General features: G+C 39.7%; 1 protein-coding gene across 2 annotated transcripts in view; it reads left to right on the top strand.

Moving 5' to 3' along the window:
- Window positions 1–22,530, top strand: part of KCNN2 (potassium calcium-activated channel subfamily N member 2) — a 215,890-nt gene that overhangs the window by 179,613 nt on the left and 13,747 nt on the right. For both annotated transcript variants that reach the window (XM_039254648.1, XM_039254650.1), the window contains 2 exons: window positions 53–194; window positions 12,715–12,825. In XM_039254648.1, coding sequence (XP_039110579.1) covers window positions 53–194; window positions 12,715–12,825 — 253 coding nt within the window. The remainder of the gene's footprint in view (window positions 1–52; window positions 195–12,714; window positions 12,826–22,530) is intronic.

The raw sequence follows: 22,530 nt of genomic DNA on the forward strand, positions 1-22,530 counted from the left end.
AGCCATACTGCAGATTAATTATAAAAGGCTGGCTCTGTTTGCTGTTTTGCAGGTACCATGATCAACAGGATGTTACGAGCAACTTCCTCGGAGCAATGTGGTTGATATCAATAACTTTCCTCTCCATTGGTTATGGTGACATGGTACCTAACACATACTGTGGGAAAGGAGTCTGTTTGCTCACTGGAATCATGGTAAGTGTCTTTTTACTTTGTTTCCTTTGCTTATCCTCTTAGACCCTGAAGGTGTGAAGGCACACAGTGTGATGACATGTGGCTAGGTTTCCCAACAGCCAGCAGCCAGTATAAATAATCAGTTCTACACAGGGAGAGAACATCACTGGTTTCGATCTTCATTCTTAGCAGGATGCCGCTCCATGAAGCATTGAGGGCTTTTGGATTCCTCTTGGTGGGGAGAGGCACTCATTTTGATGAGCAAATCTGGTCTCCAAGCTGCAGGCAGGAAGTTTGTCATTTCAGTCTGGATCTTCCATGGCCCTAAGAGCAAGGTTATACTTGAGTGCGTTTCTCTTCTCTGAAACGTGCTCTCCTTATCTGCAAAATGCGGACTGTAATAACCTATCCTGAAGTATGCCAAGGGGCTGAAGAATTGCATTTCTCAATCACCAAAGTAGATTACAGTTGATCTTCAAACAACATGGGTTTGGACTACATGGTCTGTGGATATGCAGATTTTTTTTCAGTAAATACAGTGTAGTACTGTAAATGTATTTTCTCTTCCTTATGATTTTTTTAAAGTTTATTTATTTTGAGAGAGAGAGCGAGAGAGAGAGAGAGAGAGAGCACAAGCAGGGGAGGGGCAGAGAGAGAAAGAGAGAGAGAGAATCCCAGCACAGAGCCTGATGCAAGGCTCAAGCTCATGAACCACGATATCATGACCTGAGCCAAGACAAAGAGTTGGACACTTAACCGACTGAGCCACCCAGGTGCCTCTTCCTTACGGTTTTCTTAATAGTATTTTCTTTTCTCTATCCTTGGAAAGTTGACTTCTGAGTGCAGGTGAGAAGGGTGGGCAGCCAGGCAGTGTGGCAAGAAAGAAGGTCATCCAGGAGGAGGGAGTGGTTTATTTGAAGGTAGAGAGTTAAGGGGGAGCTTGGTACCTTTGAGCAAGGTCATTGGGCTAGGAGTGAAAAGTGGGAAAGTGCCAATGGCATGAGGCTGGGATGGTGGCCAGGTCTCATGGAATCCCTGAGGAAAGTTTGCTGCCCATGGCGACACGTCAGTGTTCTTCTGTGGCACGTTACAGGCTCATATGCTATCGCTACCCCTTACACACCCCGATTTGACCAGGACTAGTTGGTTCCATGTACTTTAGGTGTATAAAAATGGGAGGCCCGCAGGTCGTCTCAAAGCGATGACAATGTAGTGTGAACTTTTATGTGTTGAAGCCAGATGTAGCTTCCAGTCAATGCACTGTGTTCAGTGACCTGGGTTCTGTCCATTCCTTATCTGCTCTGTATAGCGTGGCAACAGCAAAAAGTATCTTGATTCTTCTTTGATCTTCTGCCTACACGTTGGGTTATGAGAGAGAGTTCTGGGAACTCCTTAGGCAGAAAATTCCCCACCTTTCTGAAGTTAGGCATCCCTCCCAATGCCACCGCTGTGTCCACCCCCAGGCTGGCAGCAGAGGGACAGGATCTCCGTGTGAGGGCCTCCAGATGGTGACGAGGGCAGCACGCACCCTGCTAGCAGCTGCCTCAGAAGATTGTTCCAAGAGTCAGAACTGGCTAGAAGGACTGAGCTGCCCAGGGCATAGATGGAGTGGGAACATTCTTCTCCTACTTGGTGGTAACCAAACTGGGATGAAGGCAGCTAGATGTGCAAATAAAATCTGGGGCAAATTTTAAGGTCATTATTGGTAACAAGATGCCCATTTCAAGTCCCAGTCATACAGAATATGATGTGGGGTTGTACTTTAACATGGTTTGCTTGTACAAGAAAAAAGGTTTTATGCATTTTAACGAAGTTTTTTTTTTTTTTCATTACAATGGGTACAGCCCATTCTGCTCACTGTTGGATCACTTCCTCCCTTTTCCTCAGAAGAGATAGCATTTTATTATATAGCATAATGCTTTGGGAAATGAAATGTGCATGGGTGTATTTTTGGAGGGCCATAACAAGCCCATGAGGGACATGAATGATGCTATTTATACACACAGAACTGGTAATTACAGAGTCTTTCCCCTTAAGCTTCTTAGAAACAATTTCCTTGGTGTTCTTTTCTGGCGAGATGTCCCCCTACCCCCACTCCTTTATTGTTGAATCAGGTATGACTCAGGGTTTGTGCAAACAGCCTAATACGCAGTGGACCACAGCCAGATTGAAGATTAACCTTGCCTGGATCCCGTGGTACTTGTAGCTTTCCTTGCTTTTCTTTGCCCTTCCTGTCTTCCCAGCCTCATCGGATAGCACAAATCTTCTCTTTAGTGGCTTGAACTACTCCCTTGCTTAGATGTCGCTGGTGATCTTACTTCACAAAAGAAAAAAAATCAAGTTGTAATCCACTTGTAACCTAAATGGACACAAATGTGTTGTAGGCACTGAAACTTATAGCGACCTCGCTGCCACTGTCTAGATTGATGGTGAAACAGGTCCTTTGTTCTTAGCCTGAGAAGCTCCACTCTATTTCCCTTCTAAGGAACAGACCTCCCTCCCTCCCTCCCTCCCTCCCTCCCTCCCTCCCTCCCTCCCTCCCTTCCTTTTTCTTCCTTCCTTCCTTCCTTCCTTCCTTCCTTCCTTCCTTCCTTCCTTCCTTCCTTCCTTCCTTCCTTCCTTCCTTCTTTCTATCCTCCCTCCCTCCCTTCCATTTTTTTTTTTAACATTTATTTGTTTTTGAGAGACAGAGGGAGACAGAGCAGAGCAGGAGAGGGGCAGAGAGAGAGGGGGAGACACAGAATCCCAAGCAGGCTCCAGACTCTGACCTGACAGCACAGAGCCCAGAGCAGGGGCTACAACCCATGAACCATGAGATCACGACCTGAGCCGAAGTCGGAGGCTCAACCAACTGAGTCACCCAGGTGCCCCCGGGACAGACTTCTTTCTTAACTGGCCCCACCCAATATGGTTTACTTGAATGTTGAAAAATTCAATAATCTTGGACAAGCCTACATGAAACACTAAGAGGAGTCTGCCCCTAGACCAGGCAGCCTCCCACGGAGTTGGGCCCCAGAGTGGGGTCCTGGGGGTGAGCTTCCGGAAGTTATTTCTATCCTGTGTAAATTTCCCAGGGACTGACACTATATGACTGGAGGTTGCCTGCAAACCCGTACTGACAGGGTTTGGCTGGTATCTAGAAGCTATCTAGAAAAAGATCAGTTGTTTTCACAGCCCACATAAAAGGCTAGTTTCCTTAAGATGAAATGTTTTGTCAGACCCTGTTTTTTTCCCCAGGAAGCTTAAATACCAGTTAGTCACCTAGGGATTATCTAAGCCAGATACGGCTTCCTTTTATTTGGGTTATTTATTTGCCTATTTCCCCTTGGGCTTTGTGCAATCCATGTATAGGTAAAAGGCACAATGTCAGACTTCCCTTGGGCCATCTCTCTCTCTCTCTCTCTCTCTCTCTCTCTCTCTCTCTTTCCCTCTCTCCATCTGGCCCCTACTAAATTGTGAAAAAGATACGATTTACAATACTTCTGAGAGAGGACAGGGCCATCCCTGAATTATCTTGTATATTATCTCTGAAGTACTATTTTTCTTTGTGTTCTTTTGTATTTGAATTTTCTAGTTCTTGTGTTTTGAAATTGATAGAATTTATACCTTTATCTTTATTTTTTTAATTTGACATAAGATACAGTTGATCCAAATGGTAACATCTACAAAGCTTACCCATTTCAAAAATGTACAAATAAAGAAATGAGCACTGCATTTCTTCATAAAGCTAATGAAATGAATGAATTATTTTGTGGCATCATCTTAGATGTTCACATTTTATTGGTCACAAACCCAAAATTAAACCATGACTTAAAATTTTTAAATAGCTTAATTTGTGTCATGAATGGTATTTTTGGGAGCCAAGGACATTAAGATTAATCTGCAGTGCTTTGGGCAGAAATATATTGTTAAAAGGTGAGGAGAGAGAGTTTTTCAGAATATGTCTAAGAGAGAAACAAGTGGCCATATCAAAAAATAACCTCTCCTCCCTTGAAATGTCAATTGTGAATCTGAGACAATCATGCAAAGCTTCTCTCATACTTTTTACAATGTCATTTACAATATCAACATAGATGATGATGGAAATGCTAAAATAATGGGATCGTAGATACTGAAGTGTATGAACAGGTATTACACTGTGGTAGATTAGGCAAATCATGCAGAAGGTTCCTTTTTACCAAGACCTACCTGCTAGTAAAGCTGAGGAGACAAAGATCTCGTTCTCTCTCCTGGATAGTATTTTAAAACCATAAAATCCTAGGATCCTATAATAGTCACTCATCACCCTTCCAGAGAAAAACCATGAAGGTTGTAATTCCTTGTTTCTCCTTACTCCTCTGTCTTTGCTCTTTGGTGTCATACCAATGGACCTGAGGATTCATTAGTGTGGATATCACCATAACCAATGGCATGAACTCTCAATGGATTTATTCTGTTGGCTGAAGGTAGCCAGCAGACAACCTTGTTAGAGCCTTGTGTCTTTGCTTTTTGTCAGCTAGATCTGATTTCGCATGATCTCCATCTCAATGTAGAGAAGGGAATTGTTTGCTTAGCATTTAAAAAGTTATCCTGTCTGCCCTTTCGTATCTGTACATCTAGACAAAACACATTCTGGAAGCTCTCATTTCCCCTTACCTATAAACACAGATGATCGTTTCAAGAGGAGAATACAGCCTCGTTGGTGAAAGAGTACCTCCTGTCTCATATGAGAACAAAGGTCCCTCATTCATTTGCAATTTTTGCTTCTCCATTTTTGTAGAATTGATGGCATCTCTTTTGGGCCTTTGTGTAGAATATGGATGACCAGATTTTCTGGCAAAATTACCTTTAAACATGAAGCATCATCTGCCCTATCCGAGGGACACAGGTTGGTCTGTGATAACTGGTCCCCTTGGACTTCCAGAGAGTCCCCCATGTATTTATTTCATGAGTCCCTCAACACACGTGAGTCCACTTCAGAAGTGTGATTTGGGTTTTTTTTCCCAACCACTTCTGTAGTTCATAACAATTGAAAGATCATGGCACCAGTGAATCTTTCAAATTTTACTCTGGGAACAACGATATAGTCGTCAATTTTTATACCCCTTTAGGATGAGAACTTTGGATAATAATCCTGTCAGCATCAATTTACCCCAGTGGTGAGGAGCCTTGATTGAAGGCGGCTCAGTCAACTGTCAGAGGCTAGCAGTTTTAATCCCGAAGGGTAGGATTACACACTACACTGTCCACGTAGTTCAAGAGTATTCCAAAACACAGCCATAAATTAACAAGAGCTTATAAGGAGAATGACTGGTATTCCAGAGGGCTAAACCTAAGATCCTGCTACTTTCTATCTTTCCATTAAAGGATTTTTCTTCTCCCTGCCAATGGATATAGAAACCCTGAGAAACTAGACTAAATAAAGCCAGTTCTTAGTCTGCATGTAAGAATAAGTAAAAAAATAAAAATAATAAAATAAAAACCTAGGATCCTTTTTATGTGTGTTACACAATTTGACATCAGGTGTTTAATATCAAATAGTAACTTAGAAGAAATTTTTAATTTACTTTTCATTTATTTTTTGGGGTCTTTCTGGTGTATTCAATGAATCTCATCAAATAAAGGCTCAGTGAGGAGAACCTATCTTTAAATTCTTAGGATAGTTTCTCTTGTGCAGGGTAGCAGGAGGGGGACCATGGGCCTATTCAGTCCTAAGGCTAAATTCCCCACCACTGCCCTGAGCCGACCTTCATTTCTCTGCCAAAGTTCTTAAGAAAGATGACCTCTGGTTTCTCCCAAGCACAGGCAAGTAGAGGTGGCAGTTGTTGTGACCTTCTAGCTTTTGACTTGTAGATGCCACACTTCCACCTAAGTTTTCTCAACTATCAGCATTTTTAGTTGTCAAGGCTGCCCTTCCTGTCTCTAAACTACGTGTGCTCATGCTGGCCCCATTGCTAATAAGGAAATTTAAGCCCAGGAGTGACTCATTGTTGATGACCAGAGTTAGGTGCCACTTCTTTCCTTCCAACATCCAAGTACAGGAATGAGCTGAACAAGCAAATCACTCTGATGGAGACTTGGGCTTTCCAGGTACCGGTTTTATCACTGAATTCAAAAAACCCACACACACCACCTCCCCTCTTCCATGGGATGAGGACCGTTTACCTGACCTCTGCCCTCTTATCAGCAAGTACCAACTTGTCTTTGAAAAACTTGGGGCATTTCTCATCAAAATTACCTTGACTGTCATTGATTTTCATGACCCGAGGAGATCTTGCAGAATTCTGGTGGGATATAATCATAAAGCTGAGTGTTTTTAGAGAATTTTATTTGCCAGAATTTTCATGAAAAAATATTTGTATCAGACAAGGGCACTAAAATGTATTTATTGTTCTATATATTGAGTCACTCAAGCCCAGGGACAGAATAATGGGCAGTACTTTCAAATATTTATTTTACCTTCTTGGAGCATAAACTGATATTTTTAAAGGAAAAATATTAGTTAGTCTTAATGCTATTTTATTAATTTGGATGTATCTTCAGGAAAAAACATGATTTTTTTTCAAATTAACTATACTTTGATAAATTTTACTCACTGTTAGTCAAACAAATTGGCTATCACACTCAAGTTTGAGCTTTTAGGAGCCACAGGAAGGTAATTAACATAACACCTGGAGTATTTTGAATGCTAGCATTTTTTCATTAGTCATTCTCCGTGAGGGTGAGGATTCTGGAATTTCTAAAAGAAAATTACACATTTCAGTATTTGTGTTAAATCTTTGCTAGCTTTATTTACATCAGAATCAAAACCTTTACCCAAGTATCCTAGTCAAGGAATTTCCCTTCTCCACTGACTTGCATCCTTCAGTTGTTAAAAGCTTGCTCTCAGAATGGTTTATCAAAGTGCTTCTCGAAAGTACTTGTAGGATGAGCACAACCAGGTGACCTAAAGTAAAATTATGGTAGTATTTTGAATTTTTCCAATATTGTATGATTAAATGACCTGGGGGCAGACGAACCTCTCTTTTGAGCACCCTGGGGACAAACATGGCTTACCGTGTCTGTGCTCTGATGAGGAAATATAATATAGAGTGGAGAAAAGTACTGTATTTTAAATTTTTTTAAGTTTATTTATTTACTTTGAGAGAGACAGAGAGAGTCAGTGGGGGAGGGACAGAGAGAGATGGAGAGAGAGAATCCCAAGCAGGCTCCGTGCCATCAGCACAGCCCGATGCAGGGCTCAAACTCATAAACTTCACAGTTTATGAGTTTATCATGACCTGGGCCAAATCCAAGAGTCACACTCTTAAACCACCAAGACACCCAGGCACCCTGAAAAATACTGTATTTTACTTTTAATGTTTATTTATTTATTTTGAGGAGGTAGGGCAGAGAATCCCAAGCAGGCTCTGCACTGCAGCACAGAGCCCAACGTGGCGCTCAAACCCATGAACCGTGAGAGCATGACCTAGCTGAACCAAGAGTTGGACACTCAACTGACTGACCCACCCAGGTGCCCTCCAAAATTACTGTATTGTAATTTGGCGGTAGCTAAGACTCTTCAGGTGTTGGTATTCAACTACTACTTAGGCTCTCTGGTCATATCGTCATTTGTCTATTTCACATTGATCTGGCATATGGACGAGCCCTCTTTCCCTCCTCTTGCTCTCTCTCTCTTGCAAGATCTAATTTGTTAGAAGGAAAGAAGATACACCAACTAAGGGGAACCTAAACATTTGCTTTTAATATATTGGCTTCATAAACACACTGTGCTTTCTTCATTTAGTTTTTAGGTGCCTGAGCATCTTGAAGGGACAAGACAATGGTCTGCTTAGTTTTTCCACCATAACATAAACTAAATGGGAGAAAAGTAACCAGGATACACTTTCTGACTTGGGTGAAAGGAATATGACTCATCTTGTTAAAGGCATACAGGGATCTTCATTTCAGAGAGTAACATATGTTCATCCCAACTGTTTCCACATCCATTGTGATGACGACAACTTTGGAGAAAATGTTGTAAAAGCATGTTTACTCTCATTTGTATTCATTTGATGAAACATAATGGTCCTGGAAATAGAGAGTGGACAGTAGTGTCATGCAGTGACTTAAATGACATTAGTGTTGGCAGGGATTTACTTTGGACCTAGAAGGCTTTAGAGGTGTACCAGCTCTTTCGCATATCTCTGCATTTATTTTATTTTTGTAAAGTTGCTGTTTTGAAACCCATTTCTATACACATGGAACCCGCTTATGGTTTATTAAGGACCTGGGGACATAGAAGTGTATGGCTTCCCTAATTAAAATAAAAGTAAACGAGGGGCACCTGGGTGGCTCTGTTGGTTAAGTGTCCAGCTCTTGATTTCAGCCCAGGTTATGATTCATGGTTCTTGAGTTCAGGCCCCCACATCAGCACAGAGCCTGCTTGGGAGTCTCTCTGTCCTCTCTGCTCCTCCCTCCCTCATGCTCTTCATCTCTCTCTCAAAATAAATAAAGGAGTGACTATGTATGAACAGAAAGAGGTTTCTAAGTGGCTCTTGAGATACCATTAAAAGGGTACAGCTAGGACAGTGGAGTGACTTAGGTAATAGTTGCAGTAATTCCTAAATTGTCACACTCCCTTGCTTTTGCAGTTTGCAGTGGAGATACTCATTTTTGTACATGAGACTTTGGGGGATCTAGAGAACACTCGAAGGAAGGGGCCAGTAGCAGGAAAAAAAGAGAGCCCAAGAATAAACACAAATAAAAATCAACTTTCAAAGGCTCTTGATACCAGTGATTTTCCACTCCTGTTAGGATGTTGATTTCTTTCCAGAAGGATCTCAGCAGTGGCCACCTGCCAGGGGAGAACAGTATTCAACTTTGAGTGCCAATTGCCGCTCACGGCTCTCTCTAGCAGTGGAAGCCCCTCAGATTTTTACGTTCTCTGCTTATTCAGAAAGCATCCCTGCTCTTGAATCTCTCATAACTCAGTGACTGACAAGCACCTGTGAGCAACATGCAGGTGATCCTATATTTCTCAAGCAGGTGCTGCCCCCGAGTGGGTAGGTATACATGGCCATCTTGAGTGGCCACGGATTTCACCCACTGATTGTGGTTAGCCCCTTATCAGTACACCAAAATGGTTTACATTTTGTGGCAAACGTTTGAAAGTGAACAGAACACATGGGTATGCTTCCAAAGGCCATTTTTTTTTATTTCAAATACCATTGATATACAATATACATTTCGCTGTATGACGCAGTGAGCTGGCATTTCTATACGTTAGGAAATGATCCCCGTGGGTCTAGTTACCCTCTGTCACCATACAAAGTTACCACAATATTATTTACTACATTCCCCGGAATGTATTTTATATCCCCAAGATTTATTTTATAATTGCAAGTTTGTTCTATGTTTATTAGTCTGTTTCTGTGATGCTTGTTTTTTTTCTTAAACTCCTCATGTAAGAGAAATCATATAGTATACGTCTTTCTCCGATTTATTTCAGTTAGCATAAAGCCTTCTAGTTCCATTCATGCTGTTTCCAATGGCAAGATCACATTCTTTATGGCTAATATTCCATTGTATAGACATACACAACATTTTTATCAGTTCATCTATTGATGGACACTTAGGTTGCTTCTATGCCTTGGCTATCTTAAATAATACTCCAATAAACATAGGGATGTATATATCTTTCCAAAGTATGGTTTTCATTTTCTTCAGGTAAACACCCAGAAGTGGAATTACTAGATTGTATGGTGGTTCTATTGTTAATATTTTTTGAGGAACTGCCATAATGTTTTCCTTGGTGGCTGCACAAGTTTGCATTCCCACCAACAGTGCATGACGAGGGATCCTTTTTCTCCACATCTTTGCTAACACTTTACTTCTTTTTGGTATTAGGCATTATGACAAGTATGAGGTGGTATATCACTGTGGATTGGATTTGTATTTTCCTGATGACTAGCGATGTTGAAAATCTTTTCATGTGTTGGTCATCTGGATGTCTTCCAAGGAGAAATGTCTATTTGGGTTCTCTGCCCATTTTTGATCAGGTTATTTGATTTTTCTGGCTATTGAGTTGTAGGAGTTCTTTATATATTTTGGATATTAACCCCTTATTGAATACACATCATTTGTCTATATTTTCTCTATTCAGTAGATATGTTGCCTTTTTGTCATATTGACGATTTCCTTCACTGTGCAAAAGGTCTTTAGTTTAATGTTATCCTAGCTTTTAAAATAGCTTTTGTGTCCTTGCCTGAAGAAAGTCTAAAATTTACCATTCAGAGTGATGTCCAAGAGTTTATTGCTTCTGTTTTCTTCTAGGACTTTTATGGCTTCAGGTCTAACTCATAGATCTTTAATTAATTTGCAATTTATTTTTGTGTATGGTGTAAGAAAGTGGTCTGGTTTTCCCAACACCATTTATTGAAAAGAATATCTTTTCCCCATTTTTTATTCTTGCCACCTTTGTTGTAAATTGACCATATACACATGGGTTTATTTCTGGGCTCTCTATCCTGTTCCATTGATCTATGTGTCCGTTTTTGTACTAGAACCATACTGTTTTAACTACCATAGCTTTCTAGTATAGTTTGAGATCAGGGTGCATGCTACCTCCAGCCTTGTTCTTTCTAAAGATTGCTTGGGGTATTTGGGTTTGTCTGTGGTTCTATTACAAATTTTGGGCTCATTTGTTCTAGTTCTGTGATAAATACCATTGGAATTTTAATAGGGACTGCACTGACTCTGTAAATTGCTTTGAGTAGTATGGGTATTTTAATTCTTCCCATTCATGAACATAATATATCTTTCCATGGATTTGTGTCCTCTTCAGTTTCTTTCATCAGTGTCTTATAGTTTTCAGAGTACAGATTATTATCTCCTTAAATTTGTTCCCAACTGTGGATCCTTTCTAAAAAATAAAATTAGGAGCAAATTAGGCATATAATTTTCTGTCTTGCTTATTTAAATATTACATTGTCTTTAAGTACCACAGAAATAAAATTTTAATACAGCCATAACATATTATAATATGGACATGCTAGGAGTAATTACCATTCCTCAATATTAGATCCTAGAGATGAAGACTACCTCATATGTAAGATGCAGAGCTGCTTTTATAATGAATGGTTTTCATACCTACTTGTCTTAAGGGAAGCCAGGTTACCTTATGGGAATTTGAGACTCTCTTGGCTAGCTAACCAATGAGCATATTAACATTTTTGCTAACATAAAGGCGATGCTATTAAAAACTAGTTTAGGGGTGGCTCAGTCTGTTAAGCATCTGTGGCTTGATCTCAGCTCACTTCATGATCCTACAGTGAGATGGAGCCCCACATCAGGCTCGCGCTGGCAGTGCGAAGACTCCTTAGGATTTACTCTCCCCCTCAAAATAAATCAAAAAACTAAGAAGATTCAAGTCTGTTGAAAGATCCACAATTGTAATATCATGCTGTTGGGTGTCCCTCTTCACTGGGCTCCTGGGTGAACCCTGCCTTCATTGCTTTCTGTCCACTGAGACAGTTGGGCAATATCTACTGCCCTGTGGCCCTCTCAGGGGTGTGATTCCTTCTGGAGGGCCAGACTTCCCTTTCACCTGCCTGTCAGTAGCTCCTTAGGCTATGGCTGTAGCTCCGTAGCTCCCCCTTCTCACCCTGTAGGTCGACTGTGCCCAGGACCCATGAGGGGGCAGCAACAGCATGACCTTGCCTAGCGCCCCCCTCCCCCAGAGGTCCCCCAGCCCCGCCACCTGGCCCTGTATGCAATCACTGGTCTTATAGCCAAGAAGACCACACATCTCATGCCCATGATCATGGAGCAGAGAACTCTAATCCCTGGAGTACCACACAGTGTCTCACATCTCTTCCCAAGAGAACAGCACAGTGACCTATCATTTAAAAAAGAGTGCTGGTGATCTTTTTCAAAATAAAGGTAGCCCATGCCTTTCTTAGTTCTGGTAAGCATCTGGATTAGGATGACTATCCCTTACCTTCAACACTATATGTGTCCGTTGTCCAGGTTCAAACCATTGAGATCCTCCTGTGATCTTGAAGTTGTGAATACACTGAGATAATGCACCTCTTTTCATTCCTGGCACATCACAGTCAGTTTGGCTGAAGACCTCTGGTCTCATCTTGAGAGAAGATTATGCAGTGTTATTTTTTAGAGAATAATTGTTATTTCCACTTCATGCATTTATGCTAATTTACTCATGTATTACTTGTTCCTATTAGATTTTCAGAGATATAACTAACTTGCTCTGTTTTTTAAGAAATCTCTGCAATTTCAGCAAGTTGCCCCTTTACCATGTATTTCTTAGTATTAAAATATGTTTCATTCAAATATCACTCTTAAGATCTTAAAATATGTGAACCAAGTTTTTGAATCCCAATCAATGGGCATGCTGCTTGTGTTTGTGGACCATGCCCTTTTGGTCATATTTACTGAAGTTGTGGAATGCTACTTTTTAAAAAATCTCCAGCTTCTTATGTACTTGGTGAAAACCATTTTTTACCATGGCTGAGACCAAAAATAGTAACTTGTTGGGGTTCTCCTCTCTTCTGATTTTCAGGGTGCTGGTTGCACAGCCCTGGTGGTAGCTGTCGTGGCGAGGAAGCTAGAACTTACCAAAGCAGAAAAACACGTGCACAATTTCATGATGGATACTCAGCTGACTAAAAGGGTGAGTTACCACCCCCTGGATCTTCAGAGGGAAGATTATTGTGGGGGTGGGCAATCCGATTTCTATTCTGACCTCTCAAGCTGAAATGACCTGGTTTAAACTTAAGGCCTTCTTGAAATCTGTTCCTTTTTTTTTTAACCCCACATTTTGAGAATAGGCCAGTCCAAACTTTATGTCAGCTAGGAAATAATTGGACAACCTTGGTATTTACTCAAGGATAAACACAGACCACGTCAGTCTAAATAAAGAGACACACTTAACATTTCAGTGTGCAGGATACAAGAAGGGAGTGATACTAGATTGAATAGGAAGGGGCAGGCTGTCGATGTCACCTAGAAATTTACAGAGAGTGATGCAATACTATTTTACTGAGCTTCTGCGAGCCAGCCTCTGTTCTAAAGACTGGGTTTGCAAGGACAGTAAAAAAAACCACCAGTGACTTGCAGGACTCCAAGGTAGGAGCAGAGAAAGGCCCTTTCTGTGATTTAAAGGCTGTGCAAGAGATAAAGGGCAGCAGCCCAATGGGGAAATGTGGCAGAGAAGAGAATCACAGTGTTGACAGGGCACTCTCTCTGTGCGAGGCTTGGCTCCCAGCATGGCACCTGTGTAAACTGGTTTCGTCCTCTGACAACTTTATGACGGGAGCACTAGTATTCTGCTCATTTTACAAATGTGGAAGTCAAAACACAGAGAGCTTGAGCAAGAGGTAGCTTGCTCAACGTCATTCTATCAAAGACGAAAAAGATATTTCTCCCACTCCCACCAGATGTTTAGCCTCTCTCCCTAGTCACTTGAGAGACCAAAATACAAGGTCAGATATAAAACTAAAAATCCTTTTTTAGCAGTGTCACCTTGCTAACATAACTCAAAGGAGAATCCAATTGGGCTCTCATCTAAATAACAAAACACACCGTCATTTGGTAACTTTACCCATAGAAGAATTGATGGCAAGTTCAAGCGGAGTTTCTTTTTAAAAAAAATTTTTTTAATGTTTGTTTATTTTTGAGAGGAAGGGAGGGTCAGAGAGAGAGGGAGACACAGAATTCTAAGCAAGCTCCAGACTCTGAGCTGTCAGCACAGAACCCGATGCAGGGCTTAAACCCTGAGCAGCAAGATCATGACCTGAGCTGAAGTTGGATGCTTAACTGACTGAGCCCCCCAGGCACCCCTGTTTTTACTCACTTTTGGTTTTGGTTGCATACATAAAAGTAATCATGGTTCCATTGGTAAATACTTCCTAATAGTTTTGTCATTTCAATGCCCCTATTTATATATATGGACAGTATTTACAAAATGGAAGCTTGGATTCTAGCTGCCTTGCTATTTTCTATCTTATCATCAGACACTGTGGTGAGACTTTATTGCATTTGGAAAGTCCACATATAGTCTAGGTGATCTCAGGCAGTCGATTGCAGATACCATGCTTCTGGCCTGATTGTGCCCCTTTAGAATGTCTTCTACTCTGCACAGTTTTTTCTCGTTTTCTTTCAACTCCAGAATTCACTCTCCAAACTCATGAACATTGGTGAATATTACAGAAAAGTACAAGGAGAGCCATCAATTCAGAGCTGAATGGAGGGCTCTTATCACTTTCAAAAATCTACTAGGAAATGAAAATACATGCATATCAGCCTCAGTCCACATATAATCCAAAATCATAACAAATGTTTTGTGGATTTTATGTGCTGGTTTGGATGCGTTCCGTACTGTACAGTTCATATTTCAGAGTTAAAAGTTGTACGATATCAGAAGAACTCCTCCCCAGAAGTCCTTTGTGTAATCCAAATAATTTGACCATGAAGGTTATACCTTATGAATTTCACAAGAATTAACTTAATACTACACTGAGGTAGAAAATTCCATTACAACACCATACAGCCCATCCATCTGCATGTAAATCTTTTCAGTGACACAACAAAAGCTGGGACAGGATCACAAATTAAGGAACCAAGTTAGCATGCTGAGGCAGATTTCCCCAAGTTTTCTAAGCAGGTACTTTGTTTTATCTTAAGAAGGAAATATGTTATTTCTTTAGATTTATGTGGGAGTATTGGTATTTCATATTCTACTTACTGAACAGAGTGTGATGTTAAAATCTACAGCAGAGCACCTTTGATGAAGAGATTTGTGGGATTTGTACAGGTCTCCCAGGTTCAGTTGGGAGCCATTCCAGGTTGGTTTTATAATTTAATTAGTTTACCTCAGGATCACTCAACCTCAGCGCTGTTGACCTTTGGGGCTGGAGCATTCTCTGTTGTGCGAATGTCCTTGTGCATTGTTGACTAGTTAGTGGCATCCTTGGTAGATGCCAGTACCATTTCCCCTGACTTGTGACAACCAGAAAATGTCTCTAGACATTACTGAATGTCCCCTGAGGGGACATTACTGCCAACAGTGAGAACTGCTGCTTTGGTTTGTTATTCCCCAAGGATTTGGAGACTGGGACAGTCCTTGTAGCAGATATTCTTTGTGTATACTGAATTTGTTGTAATCTTCCCGGGAATAGTATATAATTATTTAACAAAATATATAGCATAGCTACTATAGTTAGAGCTCTGTGTTCACTGCTGAGGATACAGAACTGAAATATCAGACTCCAGGACTCAGGGAATTGTAAGCTTTTATGGTACTCTTCCTTCAGCAAATCAGATATGAGAACTGTTTTTTTCTCTGCTTGGAGCAGAAAAATTGCCTTGTGTTCTTATGTTGCTCATGACCCCCCATTGAAAGCCCATTCATGGTCCCTTTCAGAGGACTGTGGATCTAGATAACTTCCTTTGGTTTTTAGGAATGGGACTCATTTCCCCAAATGGACCACATTTTCTGATCTTACAGCTTTTCTGTTACAAGTTCTTGTATACTTTAGCTTGACTCATAATGCAACATTATCTATAGGGAGTTTGTTTATAGAAAGTTTTTCAATAAGAAATATTATTGTAATTTCATTCTCCATGATGCTTTATTAATTCTATTATCTTATTACTACTCCTTAAAAGTTTAGCTACTTTGCGATATTAGGACCAAGTCACTTGCTGACAGCTTGATTTTTATATGCAAAATGTCACTTAAGTGCAGGTACAAATGTTAAAATGCCATTAGAATCAAACATAAATTTGTCACTTATGATACCCATTTCATTATTAGAGTCAATACAATATATGAAAATAATAGCCCTTTTATAGTCCTCTTCAATTTAATGAGTTCCATTTACTTGGAACTTGATTCCTCTTGGTTATGTATGGAATTTCTAAATGGCCCTACTTATAGTTTTAAGTTTTTAAGTAAAAATTCTAAAATACCAGAATAGTAGGGTCCTGAGCTCACCTCTTCCTATGGATACACCAAGACTACAACTACAGATAATGCAACTGACTCTGAAAACGACCTGAGGACAAACAGGACACATCTTCCACAGCTGAAGACTTAAAAGAAAAAGGCACATGGAGAAGCAGCAAAAGTGCACATGAAAACCAAACTGCCAGCATGGCGACCCATAGGATAGAGGGAGGTCACAGGCACAGGGATCCTACCTAAGGCCCAAGAGCATCAAACATCACATAATGGGGCATCCCCTGTTACTGGAAAGGTGAGTCCCCATAAGTTCAGAGTTCAAAAATCAACAGGGCTTACCTCTGAAAGACATAGAGGCCTCGAGGCCTCCAAGACTCTGCTCGTAAAGAGCCAGTGCACTGTATCTCTCACTCCCTCTCAGTCCAAGATCTGGCACAGAGACAGCAGACTGGAAAGCACCTAGATTATACATGAAGGAGATTTATTGACTAATTTTAGGGTATATGCTGGAGAGGCAAGGATGGGTAGGAACTTTCTTCAGGAATGAAAGTGCTGGTGGACACTTTTTTTTTTTTTTTTTTGCTTTCCTGTAGCCTGGGTGGCCAGACTTTGCAGCAACCATTTTTGATACTCTCCATCTTCCTTGCTAGCACTATTCACCCCACTGCACTCAGCAAGCATCCCCCTGAAGCAACTACTGCCCCAGGGAGGAGGGCCCAGCCTCATCTACCAGTGGGCCCAGAGCAGTCAAGCCCAGGCACAACAGGAGGGCACACGTAACTCAAACAGCAGACATCCCTGGAGCACCTGGTTCTGCTGCGCAGGGTGGACTGCACAAGGGATCCCACGGAGATTTAGCTGATCTACCTAACACATTGTAACAAACATGGAGAGTGAGACAAAATCAGGGCACAGAGGAGTATGTTCGAAAAGAAAGAAAAAGATAAAATCCAAGAAAGACAACCAAACAAAATGAGGTAAACAATTTACCTGAAAAAGGGTTCAAAGTAATGGTCATAAAGATGCTCACCAGACTTGAGGGAAGAGTGAACTGAGAACTTCAACAGAGATAGAAAATATAAAGAACCAGTCGGAGCTGAAGAATAGAGTAACAAGTGAAAAACACACTAGAGGGAATCAAATACACTGGATGGAATCAACAAGAGATTAAAGGTTGCAGAAAACAGATCAGTAATCTAGAAGACAGAGTAACTCACATTATAGGGGGTCCCAGAAGCCAGACAGAGAAAGGGGCTGAAAAGTTCTCTAACCTGGGGGAAGGAAACTGGCATCCAGGTCCAGGAACCACAGAGAACCCCAAACAAGATGAATCCAAAGATGTCTACACTGCAACACAAAATAATTAAAATGGCAAGAGTTAAAGATAAACAGAGAATCTTAAAAGTAGCAAGGGAAAAGCAACTAGTTATGTATAAGGGAAACCCCATAAAGCTATTAGCTTAGGTTTTAGCAGATTCTTCAGGTGAGAAGGGAGTGGCATTGCTCTATTAAAACCACTGAAGGGAAAAAACCTACAGTCAAGAATATTCTACGCAGCTAGTTTATTATTCAGAACTTAAGGAGACATAAAGAGATTCCTAGACAAACAAAAGCTAAAGGAGTTCATTACCACTAAATCGTCCTTAAAAGAAATGTTAAAGAGACTTCTTTAAGTGGGAAAGAAGGGTCTTAATGAAATTATGAAAGGAAAAAATTTCACTGGTAAAAGCATATATGTAGTAAAGGTGTGACTTAATAAAACTAGTGTCAATGGTAAAAGACAAAAGTAGAAAAATCACATCTACAAAAATTAGTTAAGGGATATACAAAAGATGTAAAATATGATGTCATACACATAGAACCTGAGTGGCAAATAGAAAGGTAGTGCTTTTAGAATGCCTTCGAACCTGAGCAATCCTTAGAATGGACTGTTATTCACATTGGATATTATACATGCACTTTGTTTTAACTACAGGCCAAACATGAGTAAGTAATAAGTTCACACAAAAGAAACAGAATCCTAACACAAAGCTACAGAAAGCTATCAAACAGGAGAGAGCAAGAGAAGAAAGAAACAGAGAAGAGCTACAGAAACAACCAGAAAATAACAAAATGGCAATAAGTACATACCTGTCAACAATAACTTCAAATGAAAGTGGACTAAATGATACAATCAAAAGACACAAGGCAACTGAATGGATAGGAAAATAGGACCCATCTCTATGCTGCCTACAAGAGACTCACTTCAGACATAGGGACACATACAGACTGAAAGTGAAGGAATAGAAAAATATATTCTATGCAAATGGAAGGTGAAAAAATCTGGGGTAGCAATACATATCTCAAGCAAAATAGACTTTAAACCAAGGCTGTAATCATAGACCAAGAAAGGTGCTACATAATGATAAAGGGCTCAGGCCAACAAGAGGACATAACAATCATAAATATCTATATACTCAACCTAAATACACCAGCAAATATTAACAGACACAAAAGGAGAAATTGACAGTAATACAATAATAGGAGGCTTTAATCCTTCGCTTACATCAACGGATAGATCATCCAAACAGAATCAACCAGGAAACAGTGGCTTTGAACACACATCAGACCAGATGCACCTAACAGATATACACAGTACATTCCATCCCAAAACAGCAGAATACATTTTCTCCTCAAGTGTGTATGGAATACTCTTCAGGAAAGATCACATATTAGGCCATAAAACAAAGCTCAATAAATTTAAGAAGACTGAAATCATATCAAGCATCTTTTCCGGTCACAACACATCTTTTCCGGTCTAATTGTAATAGAAATCAATTACAAGAGAAAAACTGGAAAAAATACATGGAGGCTATACAACATGCTATTAAATAACCAATTGATCTATGAAGAAATCAAAGGGGAATTAAAATATATATACCTTTAGACAAATGGCAATGGAAATACAGCAGTCCAAAGCATCAGGGATGCAACAAAAGCATTTCTTAGAGGGAAATTCATAACAATACAAGCCTACCTCAAGAAACAAGAAAAATCATAAATACACAATTGAACCTTACATTTAAATAAGCTAGAAAAAAGAATACATTATGCCCAAAGTTAGTAGAGCGAAAGGAATAATAAAACTCAGAGCCAAAAAAGAATAGAAAGGATCAATGAAATTAAGAGCAGATTCACTGAAAAAGTAAAGAAAATTGATAAGCCCTTAGCCAGAGTGTTCATGGGGGGAAAAAAAGCAGGCACTCAAATATAAAATCAGAAATGAAAGAGGAGAAATAGTTAACACCACAGAAATGAAAAAGATGAGAGACTCCTAAAAAAAATTACACACCAACAAAGTGGACAATCTAGAAGAAATGGATAACTTCTTAAAAACATACAGTCTTCCAAGACTGAATCAGAAAGTAGAAAATCTGAACACACTAATTCCTAGTAATAAAATTGAACCCATACTGACTACTAATAATAATAATCAACTCCCAACAAACAAATGTCCAAGACCAAATGGTTTCACAGGGAAATTCTACCAAACATTTAGAGAAGAGCTAACACATTTCCTTCTCATGCTATTCCAAAAAGTTAGAGGAGGAAAGAATGCTTCTATTCTACACGGCCAGCACTAACCTGAATTCAAAACCAAAGACACTACAAAAAAAGAAAAAAGAAAAGAAAATTAGAGACCAATATTTCTGATGAACATAGATACAAATATTCTCAGCAAAATGTGAGCAAACCACATTTAATGTTACATTAAAAAGATTCATCCACCAACAAAATAAAAAGGCAATCTACCTACTGAAAGGGAGAATATATTTGCAAATGATTTATCGATAGGGGGTTAATTTTCAAGATAGTAAAGAACTGCTTTAAACACCAAGAAGAACAAATAATCCAATTAAAAATTGATAGATAGGGGTGTCTGGGTGGCTCAGTCTGTTAAGCTTCCGATTCTTGATTTTGGCTCAGGTCATGATCTCATGGTTCATGAGTTCGAGCCCCACATTGGGCTCTGCACTGAGAGCACATACAGTCTGCTTGAGATTCTCTTTTCCTTTCTCTCTCCATGCCCCTCCCCTTCTCTCTCTCAAAATAAACATTTTTTTTAAATGGATAGAGAGACTGAAAACAGAAATTTTCCAGAGAAGACATACAGATGACTAACAGGTACATGAAAAGATGCTCAACATCACTCATCAAAATCAAATCGAAACAGTATCAGAAAGACAAGATATAACAGGTGATGACAAAGATGTGGAGAAAAGGAAACCCATGTGCACTGTTGGTGGGACTGTAAATGGGTGCAGCCACTATGGAAAATATTATAGTCATACCTAGAAAAAAAAGATTAAAAATTGAAATACTATACAATCCAGCTCTGGATACTGAAAATAAAAACACTAATTGGGAAGGATATATGCACTCCTATATTTATTGCATTATTTAAAATAGTGAAGATATGGAAGCAATGTAAGTTTCAATCAGCAGAGGAATGGATAAAGAAGGTATGATACAGATATACACATGGAATATTACTCAACCATAAAAAAGAGTGAAATATTGCAACAATATAGATTGAGCCAGAAAGTATAATGCTAAGTAAAATAAGTCAGACAAATGCAAATGCCAGATGATTTCACTCACATGTAGAAGTTAAGAAACAAACGAATAAACAAAGTAAAAAAAAAAAAAGAGAGAGACTTAAAAAACCAAGCTTTTAAATACCCAGAACCAACTGATGGTTGCCAGAGGGGTGTGGGGTATGGGATGGGCAAAATAATTGAAGGGGATTAAGACATACCAACTTCCAGTTATAAAATAAGCAAGTCACAGGGATGAACAGTACAGCATTGGGAATATAGTTCATATTCTTGTAACAACTTTGTACAGTGACATAAAGATGTAACTATACTTAGGCTGAGCATGTTGTAACATGTAGAACTGTCAAGTCACTATGTTGTACACATGCAACTAATGTCATTTGTATGTCAACTACAATTTCAAAAGTTCTAAAATCTGAATAATTCATGAATGATTCTGGGACATGAGAGAGTAAACAAGGACCCAAACACCATTCATACTTACCAAGAAGAAGCCTAAAACTATAAGGTCAAGGGTGCTCCTTACCACTAGAGAAAACTACCACTAGCCTTTGAAGCACTGTGCAGAAGTCATTTTTTCTCATGGTCAACAGAGGTAATGATTATAGACATTCTGGAATCTGAACATGACTATAAAGAAAAAGCAGTATGAATGTTAAACAAATGATTATTCTTCTGGGAAGAAATGTCACTTTCCAAGCCTCCCCTTGGGTTTCTTAACTGAATTGAACAATTTCCATGAAAAATTATTCACCGTGCACAAGTTTTCACAGGAACAATTTCACACAGAAATCATTTCCCTGTTTGACAACATTAGCCACATGAAATACTACGTGTGAAAGTACAGAACGCTATTCATTGCACAATCTATTAAGGGATACTGTTCTATGTAATTACAAAAGTTTACATGCCATTCTACATTTTAAAAATGGCCACATACCAACGGATCAAGAAGATGTGGTTTATCTATACCATAGAATACTACATGGCAATGAGAAACAATGAAATCTGGCCGTGTGTAGCAACATGGATGGACCTTGAGGGTGTTATGCTGAGCGAAATAAGTCAGGCAGAGAAGGAAAAATAACATATGTTTGCAAATATAGGAAGATTAGGAGGAACTTAACAGAGGAAAAAGGGGGAGAAGAAAGGAGGAAATGGTGGGGGAAAGGGAGAGAGGCAAACCATAAGAGACTCTTGAATGCTGACAAAAACTGAGGACTAATGGATGTAGGGCGGAGGGAGGATGGGCATGGAGGAGGGCACTCGTCGGGATGAGCACTGGGTGTTATGTGGAAACTAATTTGACAATAAACTATTTGTAAAAATAAATAAACTAGAGGAAGTAAAAAAAATGGCCACATACCAAGAATAATCTAATGATTTCAAAATGAAAGCCTAAGGACAATAACTTGTCACTGGGCTTTAGTAAGATGGGACCAGCAACTTAATAGATTTATCACCTTCCAGAGTCAGTGTGTTTACTATGCTCTGTCTTTTGGAAATGTTATTTCTCCTCACTCACGTCTGAACCACAGAGAAATCCTGGAGTTTGGCCCTCTGCGTACTTTCATTTCGGAAAGAAACTTGAAAACAAGTGATTCTGAGAACCCAGACATAATTTTTAAAGCAGCTCGATGTACCATAAAGGATAATTATACATATTAACGTCCACTGTGGGTGTTTCCAATCCTGTTAGGAATTCTCAATAAGATCCATAATAAGAACATCGTTATACAGTTATATAATTTTTTGTCCTACGTGTCTCTTAACAAGCGAACAGAAATTCTGGAGGATTGAGCCTCTACAGCTTTTA

The sequence above is a fragment of the Hyaena hyaena genome, unplaced genomic scaffold (assembly GCF_003009895.1).
Source record: "Hyaena hyaena isolate Hyena2069 unplaced genomic scaffold, ASM300989v1 scaffold_499, whole genome shotgun sequence".
NCBI classification, from domain to species: domain Eukaryota; kingdom Metazoa; phylum Chordata; class Mammalia; order Carnivora; family Hyaenidae; genus Hyaena; species Hyaena hyaena.